The sequence below is a fragment of the Thamnophis sirtalis genome, unplaced genomic scaffold, assembly GCF_051295495.1.
Source record: "Thamnophis sirtalis isolate CommonGarterSnake01/CBP01778 unplaced genomic scaffold, rThaSir2_p1.2 scaffold_2, whole genome shotgun sequence".
Taxonomy (NCBI): domain Eukaryota; kingdom Metazoa; phylum Chordata; class Lepidosauria; order Squamata; family Natricidae; genus Thamnophis; species Thamnophis sirtalis.
In genome coordinates this window covers 95455490-95469785 of record NW_028261382.1, presented here as the reverse complement: position 1 = coordinate 95469785, position 14296 = coordinate 95455490, and the positions used below count along the sequence as shown (strand labels likewise).

Genomic DNA, 14296 nt, shown 5'->3' with positions numbered 1-14296 from the left:
TCCTAACATGCCCACCAAGCCATGCCCAAAAATTTTAATTTCACCACTGCAAGCATCCAAATGTAAATCATATGACCACAGCGTGTCTCACTTGTTTCATGCCGTTGTATCTTTGGACAGTCATTAAACGAACTGTTGTTATTCGAGGACTCTACCTGTATTAAGTATTAAGTATCTAGGTATTAATAAAATACATCAGCAGAGTTTAGAGACTAGAACCCACTGACCATGAGAAACCAAGCAAAGTCTGGATAGTTATCATCTACTGAGGAAGTCGTTGTGTTTCATGGCTTGATGATGGCCAAAGAGAGATGATGATCAAAATATCCACAGAAGCCTGTGGCTAGAAAAAAATGGTTGGACAACATATAGAATTCAAGCCAGAATTATTTCTATTACGGTAGGTATTATCACAGAAGGCTGTAGCAAAGGGTCAATATAATACTTCACATCTGAACAGCAGCGAGAATGGTGCATGCACAGCAATGGAAGAGTGGAAATAGCCCTTCAGAAAAGGAGATAATAAGGAAGATAATGAACATGCGCAGAAATGGATAGAGTAACATTACAATTAAAAAAAAACAAAGGAGAGACAGAATATTACGGCACATGGAATAGATTTTATCAATGGCTGGAAACATGAGGTGGGAGTCGAAACACAAAAAAAATTAGGCTAAGTAGACTTGAAATGAGAGTTTATATAACTTTTAGAATGAATACGTTGGTCAAAAATAATTATATAAGACTAGCACTTGAGGGATGCAATGGTTCAGTGGCTAAGATGCTGAGCTTGTCGGTCAGAAAGGTGGGCAGTTTGGCGGTTCGAATCCCTAGCGCTGCGTAATGGAGTGAGCTCCCATTTGTTATCCCAGTTTCTGCCAACCTAGCAGTTCGAAAGCACGTAAAAAAATGCAAGTAGAAAAACAGGAACCACCTTTGGTGGGAAGGGAACAGTGTTCCGTGTGCCTTTGGCGTTTAGTCATGCTGGCCACATGACCACAGAGACGTCTTTGGACGGCGCTGGCTCTTTGGCTTTGAAAGGGAGATGAGCACCGCCCCCTAGAGTCAGGAACGACTAGCACAGATGTGCAAGGGGAATCTTTACCTTTACCTTAGCACTGTGTAAGTAGTATATATGTCATTTGTCTTTCATGTGGTTTTTATGGCGGATGATCACACTGTGTTCGATTTACTTCTATGTAAATAATAAAAATATATTTTAAAAAAACCAAAATATCCACAGAAGCCCCGTAGAATTCAGTGAACCTAACACCGCTCTGCTCCTCTTTCAAATAACAAGGTATATATTGAGGTAACCAAAGAGCTTCCACCTTTCTCATTTTTCCCAAGGGTTGAAATAAGCCAGGAAGAGTTGTAGGGAGAAGTGGTTTCCTTCTCTTTTATACCTCCTGCGCTGTTCATTGCTTTTCCTTCTAACGCCGTTTTCTCTTATCTAGGTTAGCTTGAACGATTCCCACATTCAAATGGTCGTTCACTGGGCTGGGGAGAAGAGCAATGTGATTGTAGCTTTGGCCCGGGACAGCCTGGCATTGCCAGGTTCCAAATTTAGTGACGTAAGTATTTTGCCTTTTATCTTTGGCTGGTTATTGTTTATCAGATATTTACTTTGCATTTAGGCTGGAAAACATTCCCAGAAAAGACACTTTGGTTTTTTTCTCAGGAATAACAAGAGTCTGCTTCCTTATTCTCTTCTTCCTCCTCCTCCTCCTCCTCCTCCTCCTCCTCCTCCTCCTCCTCCTCCTCCTCCTCCTCCTCCTCCTCCTCCTCCTCCTTTTCTTTTCTCCTCCTCCTTTTCTTTCTCCTTCTCGTTCTTCCCCTTCACCTCCTCTGTCTTCTCCTCCCCTCCTCCTCCTTCTTTCTCCTCCTCCTCCTTCTCTTCTTTCTTCTTCCTCCACTACTTCTTCCTCCTCCTCCTCTTCTTTTCTCCTCCTCCTTTTCTTTCTCCTTCTTCCTCCTTCTTCCCCTTCACCTCCTCTGTCTTCTCCTCCCCTCCTCCTCCTTCTTTCTCCTCCTCCTTCTCTTCTTCTCTTCTTTTTTCTTCCTCCACATCCTCCTCCTCCTCCTCTTCTTCTTCCTCCTCCTCTTCCTCTTCTTCTTCCTCCTCCTTTTTTCTCCCTCCTCCTCCTCCTCCTCTTCTTCTTCTTCTTCTTCTTCTTTCTTTCTTTCCCTTCTTCCTCCTCCTAGTCTTCTTTTTTCTTCCTCCTATTCCTCTTCTTCTTCCTCCTCCTCCTTCTTTTCTCCTCCTCCTTCCTCCTTCTTCCCCTTCACGTCCTCTGTCTTCTCCTCCTCCTCCTTCTTCCTCCTTCTCTTCTTTTTTCTTCTTCTTCTTCCTCCTCCTCCTCCTTCTCCTCTCCTCCTTCCTTTTCCTCCCTCCCCTCAAAGAACTCAGCAAGTGTAAAGCAATTTTTAAACCTTGGATTCTGGTGGTGCTTGAATTAAAGCTCTTAGCAGCCCTGAATACAGAGGTGGGAATGATGGAGCAGCAACATCTGATTTTTTAGACTGGCTGGCTGTACAGATGTTTTTTTTTTTGGAGCAGGGAATGGCAATTAACATGTGCAGTTAAAACATATTAATATTTTTATCCATAAAACCAATTGCCAATTTAATGGAAAAAATAATTAAACCACCCAGCTAATTAAATTAATAATTAAAGCACTAAAGCTAATAATCAGATCATGTGAACACTTCAGTAGCTCAACCTTAATTGAATCAAACCTCCCAAGTCTTTTCAACTCCTGTCTGGAGACTGATGGGATTCTACCCGAGGCCCATAGAATAGAAAGTTGTGTACAATGTTGTTACTTTTTCACAAGGGTCTCACCAGGAACAAGAAGCAGAGTGTGAAGGTGGATTTGCACACTTCCCTCTTTGCTCATTCCGCCCCCTCCCCATCCAGGGAGCAACTTGGATTGTTTCCAGAATAATAATTTGGAATGGCTTTTACATCTTCTTGTAAAGACAAGGAGTAAGTCGCCATTTCGCAAACTTTGGTGCCGTACAAACAACAGTTCCTGTTCTGTAAAACCAGAAGATGTTTTCTTTCTGAAGGAAAAAAGTTAGAATAGAATAGAATAACAGAGTTGGAAGGGACCTTGTAGAATAGAATAGAATAATAGAATAGAATAGAACAGAACAGAATAGAATAGAATAACAGAGTTGGAAGGGACCTTGTAGAATAGAATAGAATAGAATAATAGAATGGAATAGAATAACAGAGTTGGAAGGGACCTTATAGAATAGAATAATAGAATAGAATAGAATAACAGTTGGAAGGGACCTTGTAGAATAGAATAGAATAATAGAATAGAATAGAATAACAGAGTTGGAAGGGACCTTGTAGAATAGAATAGAATAATAGAATAGAATAGAATAACAGAGTTGGAAGGGACCTTGTAGAATAGAATAGAATAGAATAATAGAATAGAATAGAATGGAATAGAATAACAGAGTTGGAAGGGACCTTGTAGAATAGAATAGAAGAATAGAATAAAATAGAATAGAATAGAATAACAGAGTTGGAAGGGACCTTGTAGAATAGAATAATAGAATAGAATAGAATAACAGTTGGAAGGGACCTTGTAGAATAGAATAGAAGAATAGAATAGAATAAGAGATTTGGAAGGGACCTTGGAGGTCTTCTAGTCAAGGGATGGTAAACGAAGCAAACCAAATGGTATGTTATAAACCTGTAAATGGAATGACAAATGTATAAGAACGACAAATGTAAAAAAGAATAATAACTATGTGAATGTATACCTATTGTATATAGCGAACCAACAATTTAAAAAAACTGTTCAAAAAAAATGCAGCCTCCAAAGAGGTCAAGATTTTGTGTTCTCCAGAATTCTTCATCAAGGGATCTCTCCCTCCCTCCTTCCCTCCCTCCCTCTTTCTCTCCTCCCCTCCCCCCGCACCACACACTACAGCAGATGTTCCCAATTGGACATTGGTTATGTGTGATCTAATTATTTACAAGAATGCATTGCCATGTGTTTCCGTGATCTGTGAAAAGACACGATCCTGTCATTTCTCATGCTTTGCCTCTTCCTTTGCTAGGTTTATGTTTCCTACGATTACGGGAAAACGTTTAAAAATATATCCCAAAAATTTGGTTTTGGCCCAGGGAACTCCAGCCAAGCTGTGATCGCTCAGTTCTATCACAGTCCAGCCGACAACAAAAGGGTTAGTAAAATTAATAATTGTTTGATAGTTGAATGGAGAATTTATACAGATAATCCTTAACTCACAACTTGCAGTTTGGGATCAGAATTCTCATTGGTAAAGCAGAGCAGTTATTAAGTAGGTCACGTCTGATATTACGACCTTTTTTTGCCACAGTTGTTGTGGCCCGCCAGTGGCCAGCAGAGCTGGCAGCAGATTCGGACAGTGAGGAGGGTTGGGGAGGAACCTGGGCCAGTCCTGGAGTCTGGGGAAGGCTCTGATGAGGGCTCTGTCAGAGGTAGAAAGGGGGCCAGTGCCGTATGCCAGTTATCAGCTGCCTTCGGAGTCAGATATCAGTGAGGCAGAAGAACAGCTGGAGCCTGTTCCCAGTGTGCGGATGCGCAGAGTTGCCAGATGAAGGGAACACTAAAGACTTGGGAGTAAGGCCACAGGTGGACGATGAATGGCCCCTCCCAGAGGAAATAAAAAAAGGAGCAAAAGGGGAGTGGAGTTTGCAGGAGACAATTAGTTTGCTTCATTGGTTCGTGACTCTCCAAGACTCCTTGCCAAGTTCTGCAGATATCAGCCTGGCAGCTCTCCAAACCAGATAAGGTCTGTGACTGTAAATCCTCCCTTGAAAGACTTGGCGGGATGTGAAGGAGCAGAATTCAGAGGAAATTAATAAAAGGGTCTTTTGTTGGGACAAGGAGTTTGCTTCAGGCTCTTGGGGAGCCTCGATCCGAACAGTAGTTGCTAAATGAATCACTGGATTCATGGGGTCGTTAAGTGAACCTGGCTCCCCCCCCCCGTTGATTGCTTGTTGGAAGTCTGTTTGGAAATGATCAGAGAACCTGGGATGCTGCAACCAGTGGGAATACTTAGAGAGCCAGTTTGTTCTACTGGTTTAAGGCACCAGGCTAGAACCCAGGAAAAAGTGAGTTCTAGTTTCACCTTATGGCACGAAAGCCAGCCAGGCGACTTTGGCCCAGTCACTCTCTCTGAGTCAACTTACCTCTCAGGGTTGTTTCTGTGAGGCTAGAACTCACTATCACCTGGCGATTGGCCCAAAGTCACCCAGACAACTTTCATGCCTCAAGTGGAACTAGAACTCACCGTCTTCTGATGATTGACCCGAAGTCATGCAGACGACTTTCGTGCCTGAAGCAAAACTATAACTCACCATCTGCTGGTGGTTGCCCCAATGTCACCCAGTTGATTTCATGCCTAAGGTGGAGCTAGAACTCACCACCTCCTGGTTTCCAGTTTGGTGCCATAACTGAATGGATAATCCAGCCTGAACTTTTTAGAACCGTTGTTGTTGGCAAACACGCAGTATAAGCAACTATTTAATTAACGGCATTAAATTACTTTTGAGAGATGTACTAGGCGCCATTTTGGGGCCTTGATTCAACTGACTGCGTTTATCCATAAAACCATGGTTAAATATATTGCGTCAGTCACAATTTTATAGCTGTCTCTTGACCTGTTTCTTTTAACCTGTTTCTCTTTCCTTCCCTTTCTCCCCCATCCCTTCCACAGTACATCTTTGTCGATGCGTTCTCTCAGTACCTCTGGCTCACGACGGATTTTTGCACCACTATTCAAGGCTTCCCGGTTCCATTTAAAGCCGCGGACCTCCTCCTGCACAGCCAGCTCCCCAATCTTGTCCTGGGATATGACCGATCCCATCCCAACAAACAGGTGAATGAGGAAACTCAATTTCATGGAGAGCCGCATCAGGTTGTGTTTGACTTTGGGGTGAGGGGGGGGGTGAGGCAGGGTGGGTGTGGCCAGCATGACATCACTAGTGTCGGGGGCTGGGGGAGGGGACATGCCTGTGGTAGCCTAAGTGCTCTGCCAGTGAAAACAGGCTCCAGAGCTCCGTTTTCAGCTGTGACGACCTCCTGCAATCTGTTGTGGCCTGCCAGATTCGGATAGTGCCCTCCTCTCTGTAGGTTTTCCTCGAGCTTCCGGGAGGGCGAAAACAGCCTCCCCCGGGCTCTAGAGGCCAGAAACAGGTCGGTTTCCAGACTTCTGGAACTTCAGGGAGTCCCGTTTTTCACCCCCTCCCCAAGACCCTCCACGTGGGCCCTGCATTTACCTGGCGTAATGAACAGGCCGTGTGGACAGTCCTGAGAGGGATGGGGTGGGCGAGGCCAGCCAATCCTTCCAACTACCAGTTCTGCGAACCACATGTAAAATTAACATCCAGTTCGCCCAAACTGGTACGAACTGGCTGAATCCCACCCCTGCTAAGCAGTATGTTTTCTGCCTGAAAGGGAGGAGAAACAGATCCCGAGTTTTCTCCTGCTCTTGCGTCGTTCTATGTTTCCGGCTTTCCTCCCAGGATCCAGATTTTGGATAGGGTCAATTTGCCTTTGGATCACCGCTCTCGGTCCCTCTTCTGTCCCAAGGCTGAGGCCCTGGGTGGAAGAGCATTCACCAACTGTCGAACATTCGCCCGCCCTCCCCCTCATGTTTCCCTCCCCCACCCCACCTCTTTTCCCCCAACAAGAATCCTGCTTTTGTTCTCCTTCAGCTCCGCTCAACATTGTTTGTCGGTGCTTGGAAGGAGGCAGCACCGGGATGGAGAAAGAGATGCCAGGGAATGTCCCGGCTGCTTTGATTCTGGCAGCAACGAGGCTGTTTGGCTTCTGTGGTCACACACCCGTGTTTTTATGCTTTCTTTCTGCTCCAGTGCAGCCGCGTCTTCTCTTTTTCCTTTTTTGCTTAGCCCCAGAAAAAAGAAATACTGCCTGGGGATGAATATAATGCAGTATTTCAGGTCTCATCAGGCAGAAATATTTGCTCCGTCCTTTCTCTTCCCTTCCCTTCTTCCCCTCCTCCCTTTTCTGTAGAAAATAGGGTTGTTGTTTTTTTCTCGTTCCTTCCTCCATTTCCTTTTTACCTACTTTCCTTTCCTTTGCTCCTTCTTTTCTTCCTTTCTTTTCCTCTCTTTTTTCTTCCTTTCCTCCTTTTCCTCCCTCTTTTTCCTTTCCTTTCCTCCTTTCTTCCTTTCCTTTCCTCCCTCTTTTCTTCCTTTCCTTTCCTCCCTCTTTTCTTCCTTTCCTTTCCTTTGCTCCTTCTTTTCTTCCTTTCCTTTCCTCCCTCTTTTCTTCCTTTCCTTTCTTCCCTCTTTTCCTTCTTTCCTTTCCTTCTTTTCCTCCCTCTTTTCTTCCTTTGCTTTGCTTTCCTCCCTCTTTTCTTCCTTTCCTTTTCTCCCCCTTTCTTCCTTCTTTTTCCTCCCTCTTTTCTTCATTTCTTTTTCTTTTCTCCCTTTTCTCCCTTTCTTTTCCCTATTTTCTTTCTTTTGTTTCCTCCCTCTTTCCTTTCTTTCCTTTTCTCCCTTTTCTTCCTTTCTTTTCTTCCCTCTTTTCTTTCTTTTGTCCCTTTTCTCCCTTTCTTTTCCCTCTTTTCTTTCTTTTGTTTCCTCCCTCTTTTCTTCCTTTCCTCCCTTTTCTTCTTTTCTTTTCCTCCCTTTCCCTCCCCTCCTCTCCCCTCTCTCCTCTTCCCTCTTTTCCCTTTTCCATTTCCTTTCCTTCTATTTTTCCTTTCCTTTTCCTCTTTCTTCCCTTTCCTTCTTCCTTTCCCCATTCCTTTCCTCCCCTTTCCCCCCCGGTTCATGGCAAAGAATCCACCTTGACAGCTTTTATTATTCTGCTCTTCGAATTTAGTTCGCCCAAACACGACTCTCAAATATGCCTTGCCATCGTCTCATATATTTTTTTCCAGCTCTGGAAATCGAACGATTTTGGGCAAACCTGGATCATGATTCATGAACACGTGAAGTCCTTCGCTTGGTAAGTCCTATAATTTATTCTCGGGACTCTTCATCTCCCCCTGCACAATTTCACTTCCCTCCAATCTGGGGCGATTTCAAACGAGAATGTCCCAACCTTGTAAAATTCAGTGGCCTCCCAAAAAAATTGGCCAACATTATTTTTAAAAAGGGTTATTTTGTTTATTTGCTGCCCCTTTTCTTCCTCCCTCCCTCCACTAGAGGTATCCAAATGGACTACCATGCATCTCTGGTCTCCAGACTGGAAAATTTTGTCCTAGGTCCATTTGACTGACCACTGCTGGAAGCAGCCTACTGGGGAAGAGGCGGCATTATTGAGAGTTTCTCAACCTCCAAACTTTACAGTGTTTGGACTTCAACTCCCAGAAGTCCCCAGCCAGCATTCTTCATTTCCCAGCATACTGGGGAATGGTTGAGGAAATCTGGGGGTTGAAGTCCAAATATCGTAAAGTTGGCGAGGTTGAAAAACAAATTATACCACACATCATTGGGAACGTCTGCTGTGTTTTGTGTGTGTGTGTGTGTTGTGTGTTGTGTTGTGTTAGAGAGAGAGAGAGGGAGATATGAGAGAGAGAGGAAAGGAGGAAGGGAGAGAGAGAGAGATGAGAGAGACGAGAAAGAGAGATGTGTTAGAGAGAGAGAGAGGGAAGGAGGAAGGGAGAGAGAGAGATAGAGATGAAAGAGAGATGAGAAAGAGAGATATGAGAGAGGGGAGAGGGAGGATGGGAGGGAGAGAGAGGTGTGTGAGAGAGAGAGATGACAGAGAGAGAGAGAAAAGAGAGAGAACTGTTCTTCTCCATCCCCTAATGAAGAATTCTGGAGAACCCTAAAATCTTAACCCTTGTTGGAGGGTTTTGATTTTAATGGGTCTAAATCAGGAGTTTTCAAACTTTAAGTCTGGAGAATTCTGGGAGTTGAAGTCAGCAAGTTTTAAAGTTGCCAAGTTTGGAGACCCCTGGCCTAAATGAAAAAAAAACAACCCTTTTTTTCCATGCACCAATTCTCCCCCCCTCCCCTTCTTTTGCCATTAAGGGGCGTGGAGCCGTACGACAAGCCAAGTACAATTTACATCGAGCGGCACGAACCCAATTTGTCTTCGACGGTCCTCCGCAGCACAGATTTCTTCCAGACGCGGGAAAATAAGGAGATTTTGCTGGAAGAGGTGGAAGACTTCCAGCTCAGGGACAAGTATCTCTTTGCAACAAAATCTGGGGTAAGAAACTGCCCTCTTGGGGGTTGCTGAGGAGTCTCCCACCAACCTCCCACACATTGTAAGATCCCTCCTGGGTGGAGGTGCATTTCAAACAGGGGAGGCAGGGGTGGGGTGCTACCGGTTTGGACCAGTTCGAGTGAACCGGTAGCTCCAACGATCAGCTGGGAGCAAACCGGTTCGCCCCGACAATCAGCTGGGCCCACCTGCTCACCCCTGCGCTAGGCTGTCCTATATTTCCTTTGTTTGAAGCCCAGCTGATAGGAACAGCAGAGAGGATTGCTGCATCTCAACTGTTTTACTCACCAGGGCCGCAGTAGAAGATCATTTTAAGAGCTGTTTTGATTTGATTGATTTTGATTTGATTTTATTACATTTATATGCCGCCATTTTCCCCAAGGGGGACTCAGGGCGGCTCACAATTCAAATCAGGGGAGGGGGGTACAGACAAGAAATAAAAAAGACGGAACATAACAATACATGATTTAAAAACACACAGCAGTCATATCATTCAAGATGGGGGGCAACAGCTCTTTAGCCCCAGGCCTGTTGGAACAGCCAGGTTTTAAGGGCTTTGCGGAAGGCCTAGAGGGTGGTGAGGGTTCGAATCTCCACGGGGAGCTCGTTCCAGAGGGTCAGAGCAGCCACAGAGAAGGCTCTTCTCTGGGTAGTCGCCAGTCGGCATTGGCCGGCGGATGGAATTCGGAGGAGGCCTAATCTGTGGGATCTGATCGGTCTATTGGAGGTAATGAAACAAACTGCGCGTGCGGGGATTTCAGCAAACCAGTTGTTACACTGGTTGAATCCAGGGGTGAGTTCCTGCTGCCATTACTACCGGTTCAGTGGCCAAAATTTTTTGTGCGCATTTGCTTTAAAAACGGTCTGTGCATGCGCACAATATTAAAAATGGAAAATAATATTTTTTCAATGAAGATTGTTCTGCGCATGTGCAGAACAGAAAATCAAGATGGCGCCATTGAGGGTAGAACCGGTACAATCACATTTCCGCCAGAGTTACTACCTATTCCCCGTCAGACCTGGGGATAAGATCTTCATACACCCCACCCGAATGTTGAATGAATGTTGTGTTTTATTGCTATTTTTATTTGTACCCACATATTATTTTATGTTTTGTCTTGCACTCCCTTCCCATGAGTTGTAAGCCGCCCTGAGTCCCCTCAGGGAAAAGGGCAGCCTATAAGTGACAATAAATACAAATACAAATATTCGGCAGAACCATACCGTACCGGTAGGAACCCACCTCTGGTTGAATCCCACCACTGAGGGGAGGCCTTACCGAGTCAGACTCTTGCAAAGTTTGTTCTCCAACTGGTTGTAGAACCAAGAGTTTGCTCAAAGGATGTTCTAGGACCGTGATGGCAAACCTTTGGCCCACGTGCCAGAGGTGTCATTCAGAGCCCTCTCTGTGGGCACGTGCCCCGTCACCAGCTGCTCTTCTGGTTGCTCAGCTGGTCTTCGCGGGCGATGGAGTCTGGAAAATGCCCCCCAAACAGCCTGGAAAACAGCCTGAAAAAAGACCGAAAAATGTCCAGAAACAGCATGAAAAACAGCAGAAAAACAGGCCATTTCTCAGGCCATTTCTGGGCCATTTTCCAACCACTATTTGGGCCTGGAAAACAACTTGAAAATGGCCTGGAAAACAGCATGGAAAATAGCCTGAAAACAGACCGAAAAATGTCCGGAAATGGCCTGAAAAACAGTCAATTAACAGGCCGTTTGGGGGCCATTTTCTGGGCTGTTTTCTGGCAATTATTCGGGCCTGGAAAACAACCTGAAAACAGCCAGGAAAACAACCTGAAAACGGACAGGAAAATAACCTGAAAACAGCCTGGAAAACGGCCTGAAAATGGACTGAAAAATGTCTGGAAATGGCCTGAAAAACAGCCAAAAAAAAGAGGCATGCTCACACTGGCCAGATGGTCTTCGGGTTTCCGGCGTGCGCACACAAGCCCATGCTCACATGTTCCAGTTTGGGCACTCGGTGCGAAAAGGTTCGCCATCACTGTTTTCTAGGACTTTGTATTTAAAATTCAGTTCGTATTTGCAATTTAGATCGAAGAATGGTTCTTACGAAATCTGGCACAGTTTGGAGCGGATTGGATGCGACACCTTGTGAGTTTGAGGCCAGAGAGAGTAACATAAACAAGCATTTTAACATAGGCCATGGAGGGGCAAATCTCGGTTTATTTGTTCAGGAATTTTAACATGTTACCCATTCCTCTCTGGGCCTCTTGCTTGGCTACGAACCGTTCATCTCTGTTAAGTTCATCCCTTAAAAACAAAAATCACGGGACTATCAAAAAAAAAAAAAAAAGCAAGGCTCTCAAAAAAAAATACAGCATAAAAAGAAATGTTTTCATCTTCTCCTAAATTATAATAAAAGGGGAACCACCCTTGGTTTTTTTAATTGTCTCGGTCCGGCTTGGCGAGGGGTGAGCAAAATTAGGTGTTGATGTTAATTTTACATGAAGCAGGTTAGGCCAGGTTAAAGGTGGACTTTAACTCCCAGAATTCCCCAGTTAGCCTGCTTTAAGAGGGTTTGACATCAATTCCCAGAATTCCCCAGTTAGCCTGCTTTAAGAGGGGTGGGCATCAACTCCCAGAATTCCTCAATTGGTGTGCTTTCAGAGGGGTGGACTTCAGCTCCCAGAATTCCCCAGTTAGTGTGCTTTAAGAGGGGTGGACTTCAGCTCCCAGAATTCCTCAATTAGTGTGCTTTAAGAGGGGTGGACTTCAGCTCCCAGAATTCCCCAATTAGTGTGCTTTAAGAGGGGTGGGCATCAATTCCCAGAATTCCCCAATTAGCCTGCTTTAAGAGGGGTGGAGTCAGCTCCCAGAATTCCTCAATTAGTGTGCTTTAAGAGGGGTGGATTCAGCTCCCAGAATTCCCCAGTTAGCCTGCTTTAAGAGGGGTGGACCTCAACTCCCAGAATTCCCCAATTAGTGTGCTTCAAGAGGGGTGGACGTCAACTCCCAGAATTCCCCAATTAGTGTGCTTTAAGAGGGGTGGACTTCAGCTTCCAGAATTCCCCAGTTAGCCTGCTTTAAGAGGGGTGGACGTCAACTCCCAGAATTCCCCAATTAGTGTGCTTTAAAAGGGGTGAACTTCAGCTCCCAGAATTCCTCAATTAGTGTGCTTTAAGAGGGGTGGACTTCAGCTCCCAGAATTCCCCAGTTAGTGTGCTTTAAGAGGGGTGGACGTCAACTCCCAGAATTCCCCAATTAGTGTGCTTTAAGAGGGATGGACTTCAGCTCCCAGAATTCCCCAGTTAGCCTGCTTTAAGAGGGGTGGGCATCAACTCCCAGAATTCCTCAATTAGTGTGCCTTAAGAGGGGTGGACTTCAGCTCCCAGAATTCCCCAATTAGCCTGCTTTAAGAGGGATGGACCTCAACTCCCAGAATTCCCCAATTAGCCTGCTTTAAGAGGGGTGGACCTCAACTCCCAGAATTCCCCAATTAGTGTGCTTTAAGAGGGGTGGACTTCAGCTTCCAGAATTCCCCAGTTAGCCTGCTTTAAGAGGGGTGGACCTCAACTCCCAGAATTCCCCAATTAGTGTGCTTCAAGAGGGGTGGACGTCAACTCCCAGAATTCCCCAATTAGTGTGCTTTAAGAGGGGTGGACTTCAGCTCCCAGAATTCCCCAGTTAGTGTGCTTTAAGAGGGGTGGACGTCAACTCCCAGAATTCCCCAATTAGTGTGCTTTAAGAGGGATGGACTTCAGCTCCCAGAATTCCCCAGTTAGCCTGCTTTAAGAGGGGTGGGCATCAACTCCCAGAATTCCTCAATTAGTGTGCCTTAAGAGGGGTGGACTTCAGCTCCCAGAATTCCCCAATTAGCCTGCTTTAAGAGGGATGGACCTCAACTCCCAGAATTCCCCAATTAGCCTGCTTTAAGAGGGGTGGACCTCAACTCCCAGAATTCCCCAATTAGTGTGCTTTAAAAGGGGTGGACTTCAGCTCCCAGAACTTCCCAGACATGTTGGCTGAGGACTTCTGGGACTTGAAGTCCACTTCTTTTCAAGTTCATTAACCCTCAGTGTGGGGAATTCTGGGAGTTGAAGTCCACCCATCTTAAAATAGCCAACGTTGAGAAAGGCTACTTTATAAAATATATATCTATTGTTTCCAAACATTTGATGGAGAGATTTCTGTCAAACAAGCCGGAACACTTGTTTCTGTTTTTTTAAATGTATTACGACCTGTTACAGAACTGCACAAACGCCATTATTCACCGGCACATGATGTACTTCCTTAGAAAGGAAAGAAAAAAAAAAGAGGGATTTCTCCCTTGGCTGATCTACTGGTTTGGAACAAGACGTTCTGAAGCTGGGTTTCATTTTTGGTACGCTAAGCAAGATCATGGCCTCTGCGCGGTTCCTGACCAGTTCTCGTACTACGGTCTGGCCTCGCACCTCCTTCTTTTGCTGCGTTGTTCTTTTCACAGGGAAATATGATGCGTTTGTCACCCTATCAAGGCAGACGGATCTTTGCCTTAGCATTTCTAACTGGCACCCTTTTGCTGATTTTTCCCAGCTCTTATACAGGTAGTCTTTGACTTGGAACAGATAATTTAGTGCCCGTTGGAGGTTTTACTACGGCATTGGGGAAAAAATTGACTTATGGCCCGTTTTCACACTTATGACCGTCACAGCATTCCCACGGCCACATGATTTATAGTTGGATGCTTGACAATGGACTCACATTGATGATGGTTGCGGGGGAGGCTGTGATGGTATAGGTTCTCCTGCTTGAGCAGGGGGCTGGACTAGAAGACCTTCAATGTCCCTTCCAGCTCTGCTGTATTCTATCCCATCCCACCCCATCCCATTCCTTTTATTCCATTGTATTCTATTTACTATTCTATTTACTATTCTATTCCTATTCCTATTCCTATCCCTATCCCTATCCCTACCCCTACCTCTATTCTATTCTATTCCTATTCCTATTCCTATTCCTAGCCTAGCCTACATTCTATTCTATTCCATTCTATTCTATGCTATGCTATGCTATTCTATGCTATGCTATTCCTATTCCTATTCCTAGCCTAGCCTATATTCTATTCTATTCTATGCTATGCTATG

At 45.0% G+C, this 14296-nt stretch overlaps 1 protein-coding gene across 1 annotated transcript in view; it reads left to right on the top strand.

The window, feature by feature from the left end:
• The window catches only part of SORL1 (sortilin related receptor 1), a 93158-nt gene that overhangs the window by 21541 nt on the left and 57321 nt on the right, over positions 1-14296 (top strand). Inside the window, exons 2-6 of the mRNA XM_087706412.1 lie at positions 1458-1574; positions 4081-4206; positions 5725-5886; positions 7918-7985; positions 9017-9197. Coding sequence (XP_087562538.1) covers positions 1458-1574; positions 4081-4206; positions 5725-5886; positions 7918-7985; positions 9017-9197 — 654 coding nt within the window. The remainder of the gene's footprint in view (positions 1-1457; positions 1575-4080; positions 4207-5724; positions 5887-7917; positions 7986-9016; positions 9198-14296) is intronic.